Source organism: Emys orbicularis, chromosome 9 (genome assembly GCF_028017835.1).
Source record: "Emys orbicularis isolate rEmyOrb1 chromosome 9, rEmyOrb1.hap1, whole genome shotgun sequence".
Classification (NCBI taxonomy): Eukaryota; Metazoa; Chordata; order Testudines; family Emydidae; genus Emys; species Emys orbicularis.
Window position 1 is genome coordinate 4,081,665 of NC_088691.1, and position 24,596 is coordinate 4,106,260.

The 24,596-nt window shown below is 44.5% G+C and overlaps 1 protein-coding gene across 1 annotated transcript in view; it reads right to left on the reverse strand.

Annotated features, from left to right (window-relative positions):
• GPC4 (glypican 4) overlaps positions 1–24,027 on the reverse strand; it is a 105,791-nt gene extending 81,764 nt beyond the window's left edge. The window contains exon 1 of the mRNA XM_065410961.1: positions 23,856–24,027. Within this exon, the coding sequence (XP_065267033.1) occupies positions 23,856–24,027 (172 nt within the window). The remainder of the gene's footprint in view (positions 1–23,855) is intronic.
• Positions 24,028–24,596: the final 569 nt, after the last annotated feature.

Here is a 24,596-nt window from a genome sequence, read left to right on the forward strand (position 1 = left end):
GCTCTGCGACTACCCAGAAGAGGAAATATTTCTTCTTGGCAATCCCAGTCCAAGGTGGCTTTATGGAGTTCACACACTAAGTGGATCATGCAACAAACCCCAAGCCTCACAGGGCCCATACAGTTGCAGGACAGTATGAAAACTCTTCCCCTTACTAGGAGGAACAGAAAGTCAAAGATTACATCTGTCTTCCAACCACAGAAGAGCAACAAACTCTGTAGTCCTGGCACAAGTCTCACTACTCAAGTAACTGCACTTTTCCACTGAAATCAGATTGCCTGGCTGGTCACTTGAGCACTCCATCTTCTTGGCAACCTCTGAAAGAGTAAACTTGGGAGAGCCTAATACAAGAAGGTAGCTTTCAAAAAGCAAGCACAGAGATGGAGCAGTATTCATGACAGCTTCCTACACATCTGCAAACCCATACTTTGGTCGTGTCTACACTTAAAACAGTGCCTCTTTAAGTATGCCAGCATAGTTAAAGCAGTAAAACTACATGACAGTAGGTGCAGTAATACACCATGCTTATACCAGTATAACTTAGCTTATTCCAGTTCAGCAAAGCAAAATAACCTAGACCACCATAAAGCACCTTATAATGGTAAGTGGTATAACTATCTACACCAAGGCTTTTACTAGCACCGCTATGTCAATTTAAAATTAAAAAAAAAAATCATACCACTAATCAGCACGGTTATACTGGTAAAACTTTTTAAGTGTAGACCAGGCCTTTGTCACCCCTCTTCCAAAGAGCACCAAATGCCCAGTACAAAGGTTAACAGCCTTTGCTGCACTTCGGCCCGTGGTGTTTGAGAGGAGTCACAGGTGTAGTAAGATGAGGCCCTGAGACACCGGTGATGTCTGACAACAGGGATGTATTCTGCGTGCAGATGTGGTCGCCCCATCTCAAGAGAGATATATTGGAATTGGAAAAGTTTCAGAAAAGGGCAACAAAAATGATTAGGGATATGGAACGGCTGCCATATGAGGAGAGATTAATAAGACTGGGACCGTTCAGCTTGGAAGAGACACGACTAAGGAGGGATATGACAAAGGTCTATAAAATCATGACTGGTGTGGAGAAAAATAAATAAAGTGTTATTTACTCCTCCTCATAACACAACAACTAGGGGTCACCAAATGTAATTAATAGGCAGCAGATTTAAAACAAACAAAAGGAAGTATTTTTTCACACAACGCACAGTCAACCTGTGGAACTCCTTGCCAGAGGATGTTGTGAAGGCCAAGACTATAACAGGGTTCAAAAAAGAACTAAATAAGTTCAATGGCTATTAGCCAGGATGGACAGGGATGGTGTCCCTAGTCTCTGTTTGCCTAAAGCTGGGAATGGATGACAAAGGATGGATCACTTGATGATTACCAGTTCTGTTCATTCCCTCTAGGGCACCTGGCATTGGCCACTGTCGGAAGACAGGATACTGGGCTAGATGGACCTTTGGTGTAACCCAGTATGGCTGTTCTTATGTTCTGGAATACACACAGCAAACCTAGTAAGAAGAGCATTTCTTGGTACTTTGAATTTCTTCAAGAAATGGGGCTATATCGGGGGAAAACTGGATTTTTAGACGATTTAATTAATCCTCTCTCTGTGCTCAACACCCCTCCCAAGCCAATGGGGAGAGAAAAGATCTAACTAGCACATCCCGTCCCCGGCCAGCAGGCATGCTTGGCACATAAGCCCATGTTGAACTCTAGCTTTATCTTTGTTTCACCGTTACCCTTTAGGGAAGCTATGACAGCCAGCCCGTAAACAACTAGCCTGCCCTCAAAAGAGGCCAGTAAGACCAATAGATTTCCCTTCTCGCTGCTATATCCCTACCCTAAGCCCTTTTCAGGTCAGTTCTAAAGGATATATTCCTTGCATTAGTCATGCTATTCTTTTGTAAGTACAGGGCTGGCATCTTCAGATCGCCACTTTTGTTTTCATGTAGACTTGCCTTTATTTATTTATTTTTAAGATGATCTTCCAAAAAAAAAGTTGTTAACTAAAAAAGAAAAAAGGAGAGAAGGGAGCAGCACCCCAGCCAGGAATGACGTAATGATCGACCCGAGACAAGACAAAGTATATACACAACTACTAGACACCCACGGCTGGCCCAGTGTCAGTCGACTCAGGCTCGAGGGGTTGTTTCACTGCTGTGTAGACATCTAGGCTTGGGCTGGTGTCCAAAAGAATACACAACAATGAAACAGCCCCAAGCGCCTGAGTCAACTGGCCCAGGCCAGCCGTGGGTTTTTCTTTGCTGTGTAGACATACCCAAAGAGATGCTAACAGGGCTGAAGTACTGCAATGGATGATAACGCCCATGACCAAGCATGAGGAGAGTTGTCATTCCCATAAGTTTGGGGCTTTCTTTGTGAAGGTAGTGCATTTGAAAGGTCAAGTATATCGCCACTAGCAGAGCTTGGGTCAGTATCAGCAAGACATTCCCAAGAAACTGCCTTTGCCAGAGTTTGAACAGTTCCAGATTGTCTATTTCTACCCCAGAAAAGGTGGAAACGTAATCGGACAATGCTCCCTTCCCAGCAACAAAAGGGACTGGGATTCTTAACCTGCCTGTTGACGTGGCACTGCAGAAACAGTATATTAGTTTATTATGAATCACACCTTTACCACTAATTCGCTTAGTGTCACCCTAGTCCTGACTCACACATGGATCCATTGAGCTGCCACAAGGAGTAGACCCAAACACCTACAGCCAGTTTGTATTACAGAAAATCCGTTTGGGTTTTTTTGGGTCTCGAGTTAAAGGAAACACAGTAAGAATGAGCTCATCTGTACGTCGTTCAGGGCACAAATGCTCAAAGATCAGTTACACAAGAGGTCTGTGCACTCCAAGGCCTCCCATCGTAGCAGGACGTAACTCAATGGGGCTCCATGCTGGTCCGGCAGTAAAATCCTTCAGACAGGGTCACATCTTCCTGTGCATCTATAGAGCACCTAGCCGTCATCCTGATCTGAGCACATGGGAACTGCCAGAATACAAACTAATCGCAAACAATGCTGAAAGGCACCTTAGCGCATGGAGAAACAGGACACCCAAAAGAGGAAGTCACTGATCTTCTTCTGGGTTTTTTTTTTAAACTGTGAGTTGAGCCTCACCCCACTTCTGCCCCCAAAACACAAGCCCTTCTCCTCTTCCTACCATCCGTGACCTGTACAGTCTGTCTCAGGATCAGCCCTGAATTTCAGTTTCCAAGGCCTTGATACTCAGCTGGAGTTGGAAACTCAGGAAGGAGGCAAAAAATGTGGGGGGGCGGGGGAGGGAAGTCTGCTCCTTTCACAGGCCACTGTGAAGGAGAGGCTGTCTAAAAGGAGGAGAGGCTGTCTAAAAGGTCAATTGCTGGTAGCACTTACAGTACTGTATTTATTGCTAGTCCTAGCCAATAGGCAGAGGAGGACCACCCAGCATGCTAGTATCTGTGGTCCTACACAGTAGTGCTTTTGTAATGGTGCCAGTGCTACCATTCCAACAGCCACTGAGGAGGGTGACCGTAATCAGTTTCATGGTGCTGGTGGGGTTTCATTGAACGCAGGGTGGGAGGAGATCTGCAGGATTCACCAGCTTGAATGACTGATCGTAACCACGATATTTTCCACTTTAAAACACGTTTCCATTTAGAAAGAGCGGGGGTGGGGGAAGGTTTATATACAATATGGTCTCTGCAAATCACTTTGCTCTCCCTATAATGCCTCTACCCACTTGGGAAGACACAGATTACTGCCACACAAAAGTGAGCTCCTCACTAACACAAGAACCCTATTTGGGCAGTGCTGGGTCTAACCATGGTAAATATTGATAGTTCATGGGAGCATGTTTTCTTAAATGAGGCAGAGAGTATGACAGTCCAGCTACACAGTTCCTGTGAAATAGGTATACACCTGCTAAAATCAATTTTTCCCACTTATTAAGTAAATCCAATGCCAAGTTTCAGCCCACTGAGTTTTTATAGCAGAGTTATAAACCCTGGACAACAGAGGCTTATAATGGAAATTCTACTGCTGTGGCATTACCAGTCATTGGAACAACTTTTCCTTCTTTTGTCTGAATGACAGAAGTTGTTCTTGCCATTTGCTGTTGCAGTCAAAAGCCTGAAACAGTTACTTCTTAATTATCTTACAGAGCGGCAGGAGCAAGCCAAACAATTGGGAGGGGAGGGGAGCAAGGAGCTCTCAATTTCATTTCATGTGAATCCAAATGCTGACCACTAGTACCTTTTGGGAGGGATACAACATGCAATTGCTGTGAGTAGTGCATAGAAAATTCATTTTTATCAGTTTCTCCATTCCCCTACCCAGCACGGGGAAAGAGTAGGATTTCTTGGCCTTGACACTTTATGACAAGAAGTGTGTATATTTGCATTAAGAATAAAAAAAATAAATAAAAAAGTCTTGAAGCACAGATAAGAACTGACCCATGCCCTTCAGGTAAGCAAACAATTTAAGCTCTTGTTCCTGCTACTAGTACATAATGAGAAACCCTATATTTTGTTCCACGCTGTTTTCACACCTCAATATTTTCCAACACACAAAGCATCATCCAATTCCTAAACAGACATACTTTAAAACATAACGGTGCAGATCTCCTCATTCCTCGTTCAGTCATGAAGCATAATAAACAAAATAACCACCAGCACAAGACAACACAGTCACTTACACAGCTATTTATGTGCTCGTTAAAAGAAGAGATGAGAGACTGGAACCTCTCTATCACCTCAAGTTCTGGATTAATACATAGCAAAATCTGCATGTCCAGTAACAGTTACTCAATGAGAATTTTGGAAATTCACTGAAGCTACAGAGTTCACCCTTGAACATTGCCAGCTTGGGGGTAAGTTATACTTAGCTTGATTTGGGTTTACCAGACCTATCTCCTTTGCTTCACTGATCCATATCAGTGAATCTATTTATTTATCTATTTAACTTTAAAAAGAAAGGTTCTCATGTTTTTCTATATGTGAATTGCTCACGATATCAGAACAAAGCAACAGAGGGTCCTGTGGCACCTTTAAGACTAACAGAAGTATTAGAGCATAAGCTTTCGTGGGTGAATGCCCACTTCGTCAGACATCAGAACAGAATCTCAATTTAAAAACAAGTACAGCAGAGCTTAATGTGCGTTTTCTGTGATTAAACTGTTCTGCATAGAACAGTGTAAGCTGCTCCAATTATTTAAAAGAAATCCAGTTGTTTCCAGGTACTACTAAAAGCAAAAAAACAGGCCTATGTCAAAATGTAACTGAAGTCAATAAACCATTCTGCTCAGAAGGGGGGGGGGGGGGGGGAAGAATGTGAATCAAATCCCAAGGAAGTTGATTTCATACCACAAAACTCCTATTTTAAACTGCCCAGTAGCCTCCCTAACCACCAGTCCAAAGGCAACATGCAGCAAAATTTACATTGTGTGGCCGTACACCCAGACATCTGGAGCAAAGACTTGCTCTTTAAAATAAAAACCCTTAAAATGGTTCTGGAAGGGGGACACACACACACACACACACACACACACTCGCCAAACCACTGTCTGAAGTAGAACAGCTGAATCACAGAAAACACACATTAAACTCTGCTGTACATGCCTATTAACAGTATTTGCGGCCAGCACAAAGGGTTAACACTTGTTGCATGCACGTATAGCTAGAGAATGAAGGGCCTATATAAAAAGAATCAGAATGAGGAATTTTGTCAGTTTTTGCCCCTGATAAATCTGCATTCCAGTCTGTCAGCTATCTTGTTATCCCCAGAGCTGCTGAAGTGTCTCTGGCTGTAACTAGTAACTAAGCATGACTCCTACTTTGGGTAATGGAAATAAAATATGTGTACTGAGCCTATTCAGCGTTCCTGGTCTCAAACTCAAAAACCACAGTAGACAAATATCCCAGGGTAGCAGAAGGGAGTTCATACAATACAAGGCAGAAGCCAGCTCCACGTATTTCACTCAGGTAGTTAACGGTTCATGGCAAAGTACAGGAAAGGATAACTTGGAGCAGTCAACAAAAGGCTGACCAGTGCGAAGTGTTAGACACTAAAAACTGCTGTTAGGCTATACAAAATAATGTCTCAAATTCACAGGTCCAATTTACTTGACAGCCCCTCACCAGCACACATTTTGAAGCGGCATTATAAAATTAAACAAAGCTATCATTCACAGGAAACTCTGCCTCCAGTACAAATTATAGTGTTGTTAAGTTTATCTGGCAATGCCTGGCCTTTAAGTGCTGTATAATTATTCCTAAATCTTTCAGGAAAGAATGTGAATATTTTAATGCTATAATTCACTAACAAGGAGGAAATCTCATTTAGCCTTTGGTGCATATTTTGCTCTTCAGAAATTAACCTTTACTCGCCAGAACTATTTTTTTCAGTTTCCTGTTAGGTTTTCACTCTTGCAAAAAAACTATAAAAAGACAAGGAATTAATGATCATACTCTCTTGTCTAAAATGCTTTGAACACTGGACACTCAGTTTCCAGTCACACAAGACAGACTGAGCTACTTACATACAGCATTATAGGAACTGATCCGGCAATAGATAAGACGTAAAGTATAAAAGCAGTTCCACCTCCTCGGAGGTATTACTGGCAGCTCTCCTGGTAGCTACCTTGAGTTTCAGATCTCTGAAAAGGCTGGCTGTTCTCCTAAGCCAGGATGTGTGTGTGATGACGTCTGCCTTATAATGGAAAAGGAGCTTTTAAAGAAGTAGAGGAATGAGTTCGACTAATTTTATTAGCTATATCCCTGCAAGATCACTGCATGTATCCGTTCAGTCGGACTCTGTGAAAAAGTATTAGGACTTCAGTGGGGGCTCCCCCATGGGAAACAGCCTGCAGGATCAGGGCCTGTATTAGGAGAGAATATTCTCCTTGTTTGGCAGCTTCAAGTCCTGTGCAGGGTTCTCACCACCCATCCCATGAAAGATTTCACGAATCACTCCTAATATTCACCTATAAGCTTGTTTTAGGCTCAGGTTATGAGTGACCAAAGAGACAATTAGTGCTCTCCATTACCCTGTTTATACGCAGAGTCACTGGACTGGAGTGACTCCGGATGCCCAGTGAGGAGGCTCACAATTTTCCCCTGGGGCAAAGCAGCAGATTTTGGGCCAAAGATTCTATATAACTATTAAATTCTCCTTCCCCGCCAGTGGATTTCTGCCGTCCCTTGTGTTAGCAGTTCCTTTCCTTATTGATCAGCGTTTTCAGGAATGGGCAGATGGCCAGAGTCAGCAGCAGAAAACCATAGGATCTCGGTGCTTCTCAGATTTCAACTCTGAATTCACCCTTGTCATCATTAGATTGTTCGGAACCAAATGGGACTCTGCTTAAAGCAAACAACCCAGAGAGAAAAACGGAACATGCATGTGAGACCCCAAACTTGCATTGTGCTCTGTAGAAGTGGAGTTCATTGCAGGCTTGGCACCTGGGTTACTATTTTTTTATTAAACATTAACAGAACTGTGGACAGTAAGTTACTTACATAAGTAAGAAGAGAGACTGTGGCAGACACAAGAGAAAAGACAAGAGAGTAGAGTTGAAGCAACAGATGAGTTACATTATAGATATACAAAGTGTTCAAAAGAAAAAAAAAGCCCCATTCATCCCAGTTGGCCCATCTTCCCTTTAATAGTTGAGCTGTTAACCTACCACAGGCAGCAAGTTATTCCAAATATATTTATAAAAGATAATTTGATGCCAAAGGGAGGAAGATGCATGGCTGCTGTGATTCAGGCCAGCAGTAATTTAAAAACTGAGACATTTAAGTACTTCCAGTCTTGCATCTGCTTTTCCAACAACATACATTATGTTAGCAGCCTCCACCACACCACGAGTGATTCATGCCACCCCAAGGCACAGTACAGAGCACCTTGATAAGACTCCCACTCACTGATACTAGTTTACCGGCATTTTGAAAACCTTGCAAGAGAAAGAAAGAAAACTGGAGTTAAAAATCTCATTTTCCCAACCCCCTGCAACTCCGCTCTTCTCTTAGCTTCACATCATAAAGTCCTTTCATGATTTAAACCAGTAGGTAGGGGGGAAAAGCCAGTGTTTAAAGGGTTTTCATTTACCATCATTTTGTTGCTGTTCTTCGCCTCTAAACATTAGTTATGAAGAAATCTATCTTTCCACAGTATCACTCCAGATACCATAAAGTAAGTGAGTTATTAGATAAAATAATAAATGAGCTATTTTAGGTTTTTACCCAACCCCTGTCTAAGCAAGCGCTATTATTGTTTACACTCACTGCCTGCAGGTTACCAGTCGTAACCTATAGCATAATAACTCCACCATTCAGAATTCTTCAGATACAGCAAGCATACAAGTAGTATATCAAGGCCAAGCTGTAAAAGCTAATCCAGCAGTCATGATGTACTGTCAAAGATTAGTGTTTCTGAAATTGTGGATCTCAGAGATAATGTTACCAGACTATCCTCCTACGTGCTGATGAAATTTGTCAGTGGATTTCCTCTCGATTGACAGGAGCTAAAACCGAGTTTATTATAAAGGGATTAGAACTGTACTGAAAAATTACGCAAACTGGATTTAACACTAAACTCCATATAACTCACTATTATTCTCTGCAATTATACCTTGGTCTTGCAGAAATTGCTTAAAGCGGTGCTTCCCTACCTTTCCAGACTACTGTACCCCTTTCAGGAGTCTAACGCCCAAGCCCTGCCACCCAGGGCTGAAGCATGTAATTTAGCTTCATGGGGCACCCTTGCTTGCCACCCCCTAATGCCGGCCCTGCACTTGCAACCCCTCTAAACCCATCCCATGACCCCCAAGTTGAGAAACACTGATCTAGATGAGTTGATGTATTCCCTGGAAGACCCCTGCATACCCCCAGGGGTTCGCATACCACTGGTGGAGAACCACTGGCTTATCAAACTCATTTCCTCCCCCCCCAGTTAAAAGTTTTGAGCTTTTAACCAGGGTCTTTTGGAAGTTAGGGAGGGAGGTTAAGACTCAAAAGCACTTAAAGATTGTCTGACCAGCAAGCAAAAAGTAACGTCCTTTCACTTGAGACACCGAAGTTTCAGAGCAGAGAGAGGAGATGGGAGTATGCAGAACTGAATCAACAAATGACTGCGCTAAGGGAAAGTGATCTTATTAGGAGAGCTACTGTAAGTAAACCAAAATTGTAATGTAAATAGAACTGAATCATTACTGGAAACACTGCTGGAGCATTTCTTTGTCCACTGGGCAAAAAAAAGAAGAAAAATGTAGGGTCTTACGGTGCCAACAATTTTATATTGGAACCACACACTGTAATCAATGGGGAGTTTGGATTAAGGAAAAATAAATAAATAAAAATCAATGGCATACAGTGCTTACTCCTCACCTGTATGCTGGTTTCTGCCCATTTCATACATCACGAGTTTCTTCTCTCTTTCCTTCCTAACATGGATCCCCTCAGGATTCCAGTGTTGGCCCCCTACTGTAGTTTAACAGTTGTTAGTTGGTTGAGATGAACTTGACGTTAGTTGGGCATGAACCCTGGGCACCACCCCACCCTACAGTTTGCCCTGTCTACAGTAGGATTTTAAAACCTAATAGCTACCACATTTTAAAAGCATACCTTTCACCCTAATGTGGACAGGTCCTTGGCTGCTCTAGCCCTGCCGCATTCAATCATTACCTTCTTTGAGGCAAACGGCTATGAAACAAGTAACAAATTAAGGACAGCCACCTCCCACAAAATAAACCCAAAGGGGGAAAACCCTTGGAGATCTGTAATGGTGGCTCCAATTACTCAACCCCCTGGATTAAAGTTGCTTTTCTTTGCTCATTGGCTGCTTTTATCCTTATTCCTACCTTCCACATACGAACACGCTCCCTTCCTTGTCTATTGTCCCCACCTTTGTGGCAGTCTGCATTCGGGCCAGGAAGAGCTCCAGGAAACCCGCACTACTCAGGCAGACTTTCTGCAGCACCCATCAGGGCATGTGGACTTTATGAAGTTCACAAAAAACACACTTAAGTCTAAAACAAAACACCACACACTGAAATCCAAGGAAGAGACTAGGCCAGTCTGAGGTGCATGGTCAAGCCACTGAGGAGATGATAAACTTTAAAACAAAAACTGAAGATCTATATTAAACCCATTATAGCTCCCAACATCTTCTCTGACAGGCCTCAAATTTGCCAGAACAAATCTACTCCAGGCTGCAATCTTAAGGGACTATTCTGATCGTGTTGTGTGGTCTCCTCCTCAGAACAGGCCATAGAGCTTCACCTACCAATTCCTGTAACAAGGCCAATAACTCACGATTGAACTAAAGCATTTCCAGTGGACTGGTGTGGTTTAGGTGAAGATAGGTGGGGCTCAAGGTTGGATTTATAAGGGGAAGCTCGTGTCCACGTGAGAACTGTGCAGAGACAAGCATCTCCACATTTGTTACATCTTGCTCTACAGACCCTCAATGCAACCATCATGGGTCCCCACAAGGAAAGGGCCCTATGAGAGAACACAGAGTACTTTATTTCTCTCAGTCAGGACAATGAATGGCAGTTTGACGGGGTGTGTGCCCCACACAGGGCCTGAAGGGGTTAATGGGGCCCGAGAGGCCAATTTTGGTACCTGGCTGCACCTGGAGGGAGAGCCAGGCTTAACGTGAAGCCCAGCTGGGCGGCAGCAGGCTGGTTATCATCAAGAGAGACAACGTGTGGGGGGGGAATATCTTTTTTTTAGACCAACTTCTGCTGGTGAAAGCTCGCCTCACCCACCTTGTCTCGCTAATATCCTGGAACCAACACAGCTGCAGCAACACTGCAAATGACCTATTCTACAGAGAGGAAGTTTGTAGCAGAAGAGGGATGCAGGGAAGGAACCTGCAGTCACTTTGTGGGAACAGAGAGGTGATGAGGAGGAAACCCAGGACGGCGGGGAGAGGACAGTAAGCCCTGGGATCCTAGCCCTGAAAGAAGGGTCAACCCAGAGAAGCTGTGGGGAAGAAATCCTGAGAAAGGCTGGGTAGGAAGAAGCCCAGAGTAGGCCTGTGGAGACCTTGGCTGCTGGTTACAGGATCCCTGGGCTGGAATCCAGTGTAGAGGGAGCGTCCGGGGTTCTCCTACCAGCCACTGGCAAAGTGGCATAAAGCCTCCTGATCAAAGGGGACAAGGACATGCCAAGAGGGTGCCTAGATCATGGGTCCCAGAGTTGATGCTAAAGACCTGTTGTAAGAGAATTAGACTGTTATTTGTCGAACTTTGTTACCCCAACAGTGGAGGACATAAATATTGCAACCTGGCTGGAGGGCTGAGTTACGGAAGAGAGACCTGGCCACAACGAGACGCTGCCACAGTGAGTGAACCCCTTTACACACGTTGTTTCTGATCTCACAGTCCCTCTCCTGCAATGAACTTCCCATAGCTGTCTTGCACAGTGACAATTCCCCTAAAGATGGCCTGAGTTTGTAGACTGGAACAATTGGCTCAAAACAAATTCAGTGTTCTTCTGGTATGAAGTTTAGGCTTAACCTCGGACAGACCTTTTTTGGGGGGAGGCAGGGGGAGCGCAAATCTCTGCAGTAGCCAAAATATATACTGTACACACACACACACACACACACACACACACACACACACACACACACACAAAGACAAAAGGAACTGTTATCATGACCACGTTACTGTACATTTTAGTGTGTGTTTGCTCAGTTTATGAAGAATTATTTTGTAACAAGTTCACAACTGCTCCAGTCTCCCTGACTGAATAACTTCGCGCCTTCTTTGTTGTATTGGAATGGCCCAAGACAACACAAAGTGTTGAAGAGTTTGCATTTATAACTGCAGGAGGGGAAACAGCTGTATCTTTAATTTACCAAATGGCCAAATTTAGCTCCTTTTAACAATGCTCATTTTTAGTAGAGTGCATCTACTTACTCTTTAATCTTCTATGGATAAAGCCTCCTTTTAAAAAAAAAGTATTCCTAGTAAAAAGACTATTTCAGGCCAATTGGTTATAAAGCCATTCAAACAAGATTCTCATGTTTTTAGGAGAACTAGTAACTTCATTCCAGCCAGTAAAACCCTAACACGGTCTGTATGTTCCAAGAATGCTGCATCAAACCAGGTTCAACTATTTAAAAAAATAAAAAGCAAGCCCACAAAGGACAGTATAAAGAAGTGAAACATTCATATTGAAATCCATGTAATCTTTTAAAATGCCATTATTAGAACATGCAGCATCAGCTGAGCGTGATTTACAACCTCCTGTCGAGACCCGGAACATGGAATTTTCTATACCAATTTGTCGATACCACCAAGTGAAGATTCCAGTTTATACTTTCGTAAAGTTAGATTCCTCGGCTAGCAAATCCCTTAAACTCCCAGGGTACGTGGAGCTGGGGGGATTGCTGCCTTTTTAGGAGAACATTAAATCGATTCCATTTAAACACACACACTAAAGACAAATAATTGTCATTTGAAACTACAAGAAGTAGAGTGGTGCCTTTAGCTGTCTTTGGACCTTTGCTTTAGATGCCTTTTTATTTTTGGCTCCATAAAAAAATCCTGTCTTCTTATCCCCCTTCTAAAACACTGCCATCAATCCAAGTTCTCACCCACGCTCAGCTGTATGGGCACTATGTTCGATAGCGGCTATTCCAGTTCCGTTCTGGAAGGGAAGAATCTTGGGTACTTGCTACAGTGAGCTCTCACAAGCAAAGTATCTGGGGGTGCCAGTTGCATGGAGGACAAGCAGCACTACTCTTCTCTACTGTTCATATTTAATTAGCACTCACCTCTGTTCTTGTTCTTTCAAGTGTAGAACAATAACCCACCCTTGGGCCTGCCTACCTTCAGAACACCTCCAGCGTATGTCAGGTCATTAAGGTGTACTCAGTGGGACATCACTAATTCCCCCCCACAAAAAACATGCAGACATCATGTTTTGGAGGCTTAAAGAAAACCAGATGTACCACTGTTCCTACAGAACCAGACACACAGAGACGTTACAGAACCGTGCGAAGACAATACTGGCGGGGCACAAAGGTGTTTTGATGGGATAAGTCAGCGTAGTGGAACAGACATTTGATTTCACCTCTGTTCAAAAGAATAGGTAAAGCCTTTATGGACAAGCTTTTCATGAGTAGGTGCATCAATTTTTGAGGGCACAGACACACCAGGAAGAGCCTGATTTTTATAAAATGTGACTCGGTGCTTTCTGCAAAATCAGGTCCCTTTCAGGTGTTTCAAATTGGGCACTCAAAATCATTCGTCACTTTTGAAAATTTAGGCCAACGTTTCTGGAAGAGCAGTACAAACCATGAGGAGTTAAATACAGTACTTACTATATTCACTAACCCAACAGTGACCTTTAGAAGGAAACAGCTATTGGTTACTGTGGTTCTTTAGAAATTCAATTACCAAAGCCAATTTCCTATAAATATATGAAAAACCAGCAGCATTAAAATGAACACGCAATGTTGACAATGTGGAAGTCTCACAGACTTTTCGCTTTCTGAACACTTCAGGATATTCTCTATAAAAAGAATCCTTAGTCCCACAAACTGCTAGAAAACATTTTACACATTTTGTCATTGTTTGCACCCATCTGCATTTGCTTAAAAAACAGACAATTCTCATTTTCTAAACTGGTCAACATGAAGAGAAATACTTCCTCAAAATGTTTCATTCCGGAGCAACTTCTTTTGTCTGAACGCATTCCCTTATCTAAAGTGATAAAGCGCACATTCAAGAAAGTCAAAGTCAGTTACTGTGAACACAAATACCATTTATTCTTACTGGTTTGCAAATTCAACAGTAGATAAAATTTCTATCAAGGTTGAAGGGACATATTTTGCACACCTTAAAAAAAAAAAGCCAAAGTATTTCATTTCCTACAACCTTCCTAAGTCCAGAAAAATCTATTTCGCTTTGAAAAGTTAGTTAGGCACCAAAATATTGTTTTTATAGTAAAATCAGTATTGGGGAACCCTAAAAAAATACATTACATACACGCTCACAATATATACGTAAAGAGATGCATGCATGCTTGCCATCTCCACAGTTACACAGTACTTGGACAGTGCGTTCCTTCTCACTTCTTTTAAATGTAAAGATGGAGAAGTCCTTTGAGGGCAACCGGTCTATTCCAAAGCCAGTGCAGGATTGTTCCCTAATTTACTCTCATACTCTGCTTTTTCCAGTCTAACTCTAAGATTCGCAGGCACTGGGATTTTCCCATTTCTCTTGGGGGATTCCAATTACATAGATCTCACTGTGAAGCCTCGCTATTTAGCCTAATTTCACCCCTCCCTCCTTGTTATACTCCATCCTGCTTGGGGCCTTTTGTGGCTAGTGCTTCTGCTGCCACGCAGGCACAAAACCCCCCTCCCACCCAGCTGTGCAAAGGCTGCTCACAATACAGACGTACACGCGCCGATTACAGTGAACTGCACTTTGTCGTCTCCCAGGCAATGGGCTGAACGCCGCAAGGGAACCTGGCAAAGTACAATGGATATTTTTGGGATTTGAAGAAAAAAAAAAAAAAAAACAGAGGGGAGTGACCTTCATAATCCCAAGAGAAAAGCACAAAGAATGTGAAAAATTCTGAGATTATTACCCCTACTGACTAACATTAACAAAATCATCAAATCCTCATAAAAAGTTCTCTACCCAACTGTACACCTAGTTGAGTTCTTTTCTCTGTACCCAAGGAAGTGGGGCCTATTAACATAGCTGTCATCCCTTTTGCTCAAGCAAATGTCATTGCTTGTGAAAGGTGCTGGGTTAATAAATGTTAGACAGAGAAGTTATGTATTAAAAAAATCACAGAAGTTCTTAGATGTTAAGGTTCAGGGCCCTTGTGATCATCTAGATGGACTTCCTGTGTAACACAAGTCAGAGAACATCACCCTGAGATTCCTGCCTCTAACCCAGGGGTAGGCAACGTATGGCACGCGTGCTGAAGGCGGCATGCGAGCTGATTTTCAGTGGCACTCACACTGCCCAGGTCCTGGACACCGGTCCGGGGGGCTCTGCATTTTAATTTAATTTTAAATGAAGCTTCTTAAACATTTAAAAAACCTTATTTACTTTAATACAACAACAGTTTAGTTAATATATTATAGACTTAGAGAAAGAGACCTTCTAAAAACATTAAAATGTATTACTGGCACACGAAACCTTAAATTAGAGTGAATAAATGAAGACTCGGCACACCACTTCTGAAAGGTTGCCGAATCCTGCTCTAACCCCAACAACTTGCAACTGAACTAGTCTCTCTGTTTTAGAAAGCCATCCAAGCTCTATCGGACGACACCAAGTGATGGAGAATGTAACGCATCCCAATGGTCAGTTACCTGACTGTGCAAAGGGTGTACTTAGTTTCCATTTCACTGTATTGGGAACAGGCCTTCCCTAAGTTACTCTGCCCTCAAGGAATGAGAAGGCAGCTTAGCCCCACGTCCCTTCAAACCTTGGCTTCTCATCCTACTGCTGACCAAGGTGTCAACTGTAAAGGCCGTTTTTTCCTCCATGTAAACTCCAGTGTGCTATGGAAACCAACAACTCATTTTATATGAACTGGCTCCAGAAAATTTACCAAACACCTGCTAGCCACAGGTGGAGATGAACATCCAACCAGAATTAGGGCAATGCCAGGCGCAACCCCCACGTTGCTGGGAAGGAGAAAGGCCCTGGGATTCTTACCAGGCTGTGCCCTTGGGCTCTGCTATGGGACACTATCTTTTGTATTAGTCTCTTGTTCAGATGGGACTGATAACCTTGAAGCCCCTTCCCCGATCTAGCTGCAGGAAGGGAGGAGAACCTCTCACCTGCCATTCTGAACCCTAAATCCTACTGGCTGCTGTGACTGGTACAGTAGAGGGAAGTGGGTCTCCCACGACTAACACCAGCCTCCTGGCTGCTGTGTGGGATGGAGGTCTCTACTATTCTTCCACCCACCCCGAGCCTTTTTTGGTGAGAAAGGGGGGGTGCTTCTCCCAAGGATATTTCCAGCATTGCCACTGGCTGCTGCTCATGCAGAAGTCAACACAAGACTCACATTTCCCTCTTCAGTTATAACGGATAAGCCACCAAAAATGCAATGCCGTTTCACGTGCAGCCACTGTGGGTCTGAAATGTCAATGGAAAGCACTGCTTCTGTCCTCCACTGCCCAAGCAGCACCCCTTCCTTCCACTGGTGCACGCAAGTGGAATCCCAAGGCTGCCTGCAAACCTGCTTCCGCAGTAATATGCCTGGTGCTTAGCCACTGCCTGGCCTTGTTCTAGTTCACTTTTAGTGGAGGATAAAAAAAAGCCTCTCGACATATGAAAGCCACAGAAAGTCTCCCTGAAATTACAAGACAATATTAAAAAACACTGTTTGTGTAGATGAGGCCTCATGCACACTGTCATTAACCAAGGCTACATATCTAAGGACACATCTGATCATTTCAGGCAATTTTAACAATAGATAATAATTTGACTATAAATTGTATGGAATGTAATAACTGCTTATTCTGGCACAAGAAACAGTACTTTCTACAAAGTGCCTGCCAAGGAAAATGATACTCCCACTCAGACCGGACCATTACAAGCAGTCCCTGTGAACCACATGCTTAACATTGCAGTTTGCGAAGGCACACACTGCTGCAGTCTAACAAAACACTGCTCCAAAAACCTGAAGTGGAGAAAGTACAGTTCAGTGCAAACAATAGTCAGAGAAATCAGTCATGTTATATCAGTGACTTCCTAAAATTAAAAAGGTGAAGGGCAGAAGAGTTTTACATCCTGACCTGACAACACTGGGCAGAGGAAATAGAACATCTTATTTAAAAAAAATAATAATAATAATTTTCCATCACAGCCACTAACATGCTTCTTGGGACAAGCCTGATCACCCCCTTCCCAACCACGAGCAGTGACTCACTCTGGGAGCAAGAAGAACCTCTCCTTACTCTAAAGCGACGCCATACTAACCAGTTTAAAGTAGCAATGGCATCATCTAGAACGACACGGATTCAATACTGAACGATACTTTCAGTGTCTGAACTTAGAGATTTGCAACGTGCTGTGGGAACAGAATCGTAACAAAGTATCCTTTCTTCAGGAAATGAAGAAAAATATATATCATTTGGTCAAATAAAAAGAAAAGGCATTGTACTTCAACAGCATCTTTATGAGCCATGTACAGGAAAGGTGGTTTAGTAATAATCACAGGAGGGAAAAACTACAACCAGAGGCTGGGAAATCCCACTCGTGGATTCACAGATTGCTTCTGGGAGAGAAGGTCTCTAGAGCACGAGACTCAGAACCCGTCCAAGGGACATGTTACAACAATTCTATCCCTGACAACCTTCAGGCCACAGCTTTACATTTTCAGAAATGGATCATTGTCGGACTGCATCACCAACAAAATACAAGCCAGAATTGATTTGTGCAGTGTACCTAGATCTGACATCACCATAAGCCTCAGAACATGCATCCATCATTCTTATTTCTTACACTGAACATTACATAATGAACCACCTTTAGCAGTTTCTCTGTGAACCAGAAAATACAGTGGTGGCCATTAGTAGTTTTATAAAAAGGAAAAGGCAAAGCTAAGGATGGGTATGGGAATTTTAGGGTTTGGTTTTTTTTTAAATATATGAAAAGTTACATATTATAAACACATGCCTGCAGGCTGAGCACAGGACTGCATTCGCTCTCAGGGGTCCCCATCGATTCCCAAGGTACTCAAACTGCACTCTTGTGATGTGTGTCATCAGTAGAGCCACGAGTGAATTACAGCCTGTGGTCTCTCACAGCCACCTATTATTTTATATGTAAAGAACACGTTTCAGAAACTGATAGTCTGTCAGTATCAAAGGGAGAGTCCTAATCCCACAATTACTGGGATGTCCAGTAACAGACTAGATGTGTTACATTTTACTCCTATCATAAGCTTCAAGACAGCAACATTGTTGGGGCTAGAGGTGGGATCTGGAATAGGGTGTTAAAAATCTCATTGATACAATTCCACAGAGCAAAGCCATCTGCAGAGGGAATTATAGAATGCCTCCATAAATATTTGTATGTCACATTTTGTTACATCTGAAGGAGGTACTTAACATAAAAAGAAAAGTTTCATATATTCTACTCTACAGGTAGACGTATCAGACAGCTTTTACCGATCACCAAGCAAATGTGAATTGGTCAGCAGCACAACTGTTCTAAGTATTACTTCATATTACCTGCTGAAAAGAAATGACCATTTACATTTGCAAGAAAGATTACAGCATATTCATAGATAATAACCTGCCATTTATGGATACTGTAATTAGGGTCTAAACCAATTTTAGATCTGACTCCAAGGTGACTATGAACAGGCAATAGCCAGTGAATATTAATACTGTGTAGAATAAAATGCTGCTTTTATTTAACAAAAAAAAAATAGTCTGGTAGAATTTGACTGTTTTAGTTAGAAGAAGTGGAGAAAAAGAACAGTTAGGCATACCTAGTTCTCCCATGGGAAATAAATACAGTGAGAATATATACATCAGGTATGGAGATATACCTATCTCATAGAACTGGAAGGGACCTTGAAAGGTCATTGAGTCCAGTCCCCTGCCTTCACTAGCAGGACCAAGTACTGTCCCTGACAGTTGTTTTTTGTTTGTTTGTGGCCCCTGATTCCTAAGTGGCCACTCAAGGATTGAACTCACAACCCTAGGTTTAGCTCAAACCACTGAGCTATCCCTCCCCCCCTACACACTACTAAGTTAGAGAATCATTGTATATGCACTTCTATTAAGAATGTGAGTTTCATGTGCTTTATTATATTAATTTAATAACTGCTAACTGTTCATCCTTAATTTTAACAATTGCTGAAAGTGCAAATTAGGCGCTCAGCCAGATGAGCTGAGAACAATATCAAACCACCAAAATAAACCTAGACAAGCTTCATAATCCAATCTCTGTTTCCTTCCTCCAAAGCACCCATCTACCTAAGGCAGTGGTGGGCAACCTGCAGCCCATCAGGGTAATCTGATTGCGGGCTGCGAGACATTTTGCTGACATTGACCGTCTGTAGGCACGGCCCCCCGCAGCTCCCAGTGGCCGAAGTTCGCTGCTCCCGGCCAATGAGAGCTGCATGAAGTGTCGTGGGCCACAGGGACGTGCTGGCCGCCGCTTCCTGCATCTCCCATTGGCCGGGATCGGCAAACCTCGGCCATTGGGAGCTGTGGAGGGCCGTGCCTGCAGACGGTCAATGTCAGCAAAATGTCTTGCGGCCCACGATCAGATTAAGCTGATGGGCTGCATGCGGCCCGCGGGCCACAGGCTGCCCACCACTGACCTAAGGCATCCTGAAACGGTGCAGAATTCACTCCATCAGAAACTCAACCCAGCAGCTCTTTAAGGCTCCACTCCTGCAGCTGACTGAGTCCCTGAGCCCCCAGGGGCTGTGCATCCACATACTTGGGTTGTTGTTGGGTATGGTGTTTTTAAGATTTAGGGCCTAAGAGTTTTCTGGTTTAAGCTCCCACTGTTTTGACTGTAGAGATGGCACGACAAAAACAAACAAACAAAAAAACAACAACACACACGCCACAACTTTCAGGAAACGTTTCAGAGGCTTTGTCTATACTACTACAGCAAGAAGTTTACAAGTGACTAAAGAATCAAGCAAAATCTGATTGTCAAACTGGTAAAAATAACCTAACTGATTTCAATAATAAAAATTCAGTGTGGCAATAAACTGCCCCATTTCTGTGCTTTGTACACCGCCACCACAACATCACAGCCCCCAAATTTTGCCCCCTTTTAAATTCCTTCCTCCACGTACATGTTTTAGTGAGTTGTTAAATTCAGGCAGACAACACTCTTAGTAGTTTGCATAAATGCCCCAATGGGATACATGTTAAAAGATTTATATATAAAAATGACTGTGTTGCTGAAACTTGGTTCTTGCCATGTAACCAAGGTTTTGCATACAGCGTTTTCAATTCCCTTTGCTCACTACACTTATGAGTGGACGAAAATATGCACCTTGCACATTCTAAAGCAAGCAAATTAATATCAGGGGCTTGCCAAAGTGACTTACTCTTAAAGAGTTACAAAAAACTAAAACAACTTGCCCCCATCTGAAAACGCAACAAGTAGTATCTAAGATTACTGCAACCTCTATTGTTATCCACTGTGTTCATATGAGAGCGCTTTGCGTCACATTCACTATTTTCCGTGTAATTATCACCTGGGCCCAATCCTACATCAGATCCGCGCAGACAGATCCTTAACCAGCATGGAGACCCAGTGAAGATGATAGTGGATGGAGCTCCAAGGGGTCATATAAAGATATGTTTGTGTGGCTCTGACTGCAAGATTGGGGCCTCAGTTTCCCCTGTTCGTGTGGGACGCAGAAACAGGGGAGAGAGAATTGGGGAGGGGGGTTAAATACGAAGATTAGGCAGGTGTAGTATCTAAAACTAGTTTTAACTTTAAAACTAACTGGATTTTAACGTGAACTTTCCCTTTAAGGCACTACAATATTCACAGACCACTCAAATTTTTTTTAAAGATTCTTGGTTGCCTCTTCTAAATAGGCTTAAACCATAGATGTCATCTGAATGCTAAGTTTCCAAGACTTGTCGCTTTGCGAATAAGGCCTGATGCCATGATTTCATTTATCCCAGGGGAGACAGGGACATAACCTAATTAACACTTTTGATGAGTAAGTTGAACAAGGCGGCCCTCTTCTTGTTACATAATCTCTTGTGATTATCACATTTCTCTGACGTCTTATTTCAAAAGCACAGGGTCAAGCTGACAGCCCCGTTAGGACCTCAAATGGAAGTCCTGTCAGCATGATGTACTCCTGACACCCTCCAAAGCACATCAAATCATCTTAATTATGATACAGAAATGAAGACGAGGTCAAATCCTCACGATACAGTGGCTTCTCGGAAGCCTGCGCAAACCCTTAGTGTTACACTGACCCAAGTGCTGATCTTAAATCAACACAACCTTATTTTGTGCAGGCCATTTTAAAAAGCACTGGGGGTGGGGCGGTAGCAGAGTATTTTAGCTCAAAGCATTAGGGTGTTTCTCATTAAAACATTTCTTGAAGAAGCAAAAAGACCCATGATTTGATTCCAACAGCTGTATGCTAAATGCATCTCATGACGCTGACAACATAAAAGTACAACTGACTGAAATCATTTCAGTTTGTGTCAGTGAAGGGGATAATATATGCATATTTGGAGGGCACAGCAATGGTAAAGATTACCCCTGCTTCTATATTAGCAGTCTAAAGGTATTTACTTGGGTCTGTCTGTGTTGTGACAGTGTCCTAGACTGAAATGAATGCCTCTAACACTCCACATTTTTGAGCCATTCAGTCATGCATTTTTGTTATTGTTGAAAGTAGTGCCAAACTGCAGCGTATGAGCTGGAGTCTTTGGTGGTCTCCCAAGGATTCCAGCTAAAAAAGCACTTCCTTTGTTCCTCAGGAGAATGCAGTCCAGTAGGTCATTCAAAAGGGGAAATAAAAGCAGCAGCCCTGGGAGGGAGATGAAGGATGAAACAAAAAGAATAAAATGTTTTGGGTGTGAGCACATTAACTACCATTTCCTACTGCTGGCTACTAATAACGCTCCTGTCCCTTGGATGGGCAAGTATTTGTGGACCAACGTGCAAAATTCTTTCTCGAGATATCATTTTGCAAAAAAAGGACAGTTTGACTTCATGTGATGTCACTGAAATCTTAGTCTATATAATCAAAAGAGCCATTTCTTGCATATTGATTTGTTTTAAGGACTCCTGCCTAGACAAAACAACACAGATACATTCACCACCAGCAGTTGAGCAACAATTCATGTTTTTCTCGTGAATAATTGTCAAGGATTCAAAATCCACTCTGTTGACATCATGCAACTCTAACAGAACCGCCTCTTTGAAGTGTGAGAACGAGACACAAACTTAAAGACAACACTGTTCATAAATGCATCAAGGGTAAAAATGCATTTGCTATTTTCCAGGGTGAATCTTGGCTAACTCCACTTTTGCTGGGGGAGGGGCTGAAAACGGCCTTCAGGACTAAGTAATTTTTTCACATCTTAGTATCCTTGTTGCATCACCAGCACCTATCTGCGTTTGCTAAAAGAAAGACAGCTTAAGGGCAAACAGTGCCTAATCGGTTGTGTACGAATCATTTGGTAACTGCAAAGGTAGAGCAAAGTGGCATAATTTGGGGAAAAGAAGACTGGGTCAGTCACATTTTAAAAAGTCATCTTGCTGTCTAATAAATAGCTGCTCTCTTTGCTAGTCCAAGTCACCAAGAACTTCATTAACTAGAGGAAACTGTGACTGCTAAGTAAAAGTGGTGGAATTTAGCATTCTGTGGGCACAAAATTCCACTCCATTATTTGCTTTCTGAAACTACTCCAGGAACTCTTCGTTTCTTTTCTCTCCTCCATTCTCACCGCGGTTAAACTGGGAAAGGCTCTTACTAACTGTAAGGAAGTGTAGTTCTCAAAACTCCTGGGATGTTTCTTAAACCTGTTGCTCTGTCACAACCAAGATTAAGGATTTTCTGGAGCCCGAACCCAAACCCAGTGTGGAGTGGACATGGTTTCATGGCAACAATTATTACAGATTCCATCCATAAATTCATCCTCACAGTTTGCTTTAGATCATGTAGTAAGCTGGCAGGAGATTTGGGAATTCCTCACAAAATATCCCTGTGCAAAAAAAGTCGTTGTAAATACCCGCCAGCAAAAGGGTTCTCTCTAAACACCTCAAGTGCAAAAACGTGAGCAGGACTAGCCTTTCCCTCATTTGCATGACCATCTCCAAACAAAGATTAAGATTTCCTGCAATCCGTCTTTTCAAATGCCCGTAATTGCATGTGCAATTAACCCGAAGGTCAGGAGAAAAATCTTTCAAAATACCTTCCTGAATTCTGTCCACATTCTTCAAGCTTTTTCCACTGGCTGGTTTTGACTTAGCTTTCAAACCACTCTGCAGGCAGAGAAGCCCCCCGCCCCACCCCGGCGTGGGTTTCCCTACCTTTGCAAAGGGGAATTATAACCACACATTTTAGAGCTACAAACTCATTTGCCACCGCCGAGTATTTCCTGAATGCAAAGAGCTGGGGCCTGATTATGCCCCTTCGACAAAAAACACACCCCGCCACTTAAGAACATGGTTACGCTTAAAGGGGAAGGGGGGTGGGGGGACCCTGCACATTCCCAAGAACTTTCTTCCTGCCCGGCTCCCCTCGAGGAGCAGGGTGCGGGGGGAGGCAAAGTCTGCCCGGGAGCCTCCCCCCGTCGCTCGGCGGCTGGCTGGGAACGCTCCTGAGTAAGGGCAGAGGGATCCCAGCCCGGGCTGACAAAGGGAAGGAGCCCGGAGCCACGGGAACGCCACCCACCCAGACCCCTGCCCCAGCCTGCGGGTCCCCCAACGCGTATCGCTGCAAACCAGCCCTGCGCCCCCATGAACCCCCCTGTAAACCAGCCCTGCAAACCCCATGCAACCCCCCCGCAAAGCCCCCGCCCCCCGCAAACCAGCCCTGCGCCCCCATGAACCCCCCTGTAAACCAGCCCTGCAAACCCCATGCAACCCCCCCGTGAAGCCCCCGCCCCCACGAACCCCCATATAAACCAGCCCTGCGCCCCCATGCAACCCCCCCGCAAACCAGCCCTACAAACCCCATGCAACCCCCCCCGCAAACCAGCCCTACAAACCCCATGCAACACCCCCCCCCCCCGCAAACCAGCCCTACAAACCCCATGCAACCCCCCCTGTAAAGCCCCCGCCCCCCGCAAACCAGCCCTACAAACCTCATGCAACCCCCCCACAAACCAGCCCTACACACCCCATGAACCCCCCCCGCCTCACCGTTGATCTCGTGGCTGGGCGCATCGCCCTGGCTGAAGCCCTTGGCGACGTAGAGCCGCCTGACTTCGGAGCAGTTTTTGGACTTGAGCTCGGCGGCCAGCAGCAGCAGCGGGAGGCTGCAGGCGGCTAAAGTGCACAGGAGCGGGGGCAGGCAGGCGCTCCGCCGGGGCATGGTGGCGCGGGGGCCGGGCCGGCCCGGGGGCGAGAGGCGAGCGGGGCGGGCGGCTGCAGCAGCGGGGCGCGCTCCGGGCCCGGCGCTCGCTGGCTCTCTGAGCGGCCCGGCGTGCGGCGGCGCTGCGGGCTGGGCGAAGTTGGGGCCGGGCGGGCGGGCGGGGAGAGGGGAGGGCGCGCAGGGCCGGGACCGGCCCCCAGGAAAATCAGGAGCCGGGATCGCCCGCCTGGCAGGGCGGAGCCGGAGCCGGCCCCGGGCTGTCCCCTCCCACTGCCTGGGGAAGGCTGCTCCCTACCTGGCCCGGCTCCCGGGAGAGGAGTCAGCCCGCGGCGTGACTCCGGAGTAGCCCCGGGGGGGGCAGAGAAGGGGCCAGCTAAGGGGGGTGGTGCCCCCTGGGACTGGGGCAGCTGGCCCTGCTCTGCACGGGGCTCCCCCGGCCCGAGTTTCAGGCTCCCCCTTGAGGCAGGGGCAGGACCAGACCCAAAGCAAAACCCCTCATTGCTGGAGGAGGGTCAGATCCACAGGGGAACCTGCAGCTGGGGCCCATCCCCATCCCCTGGATCCAGCCC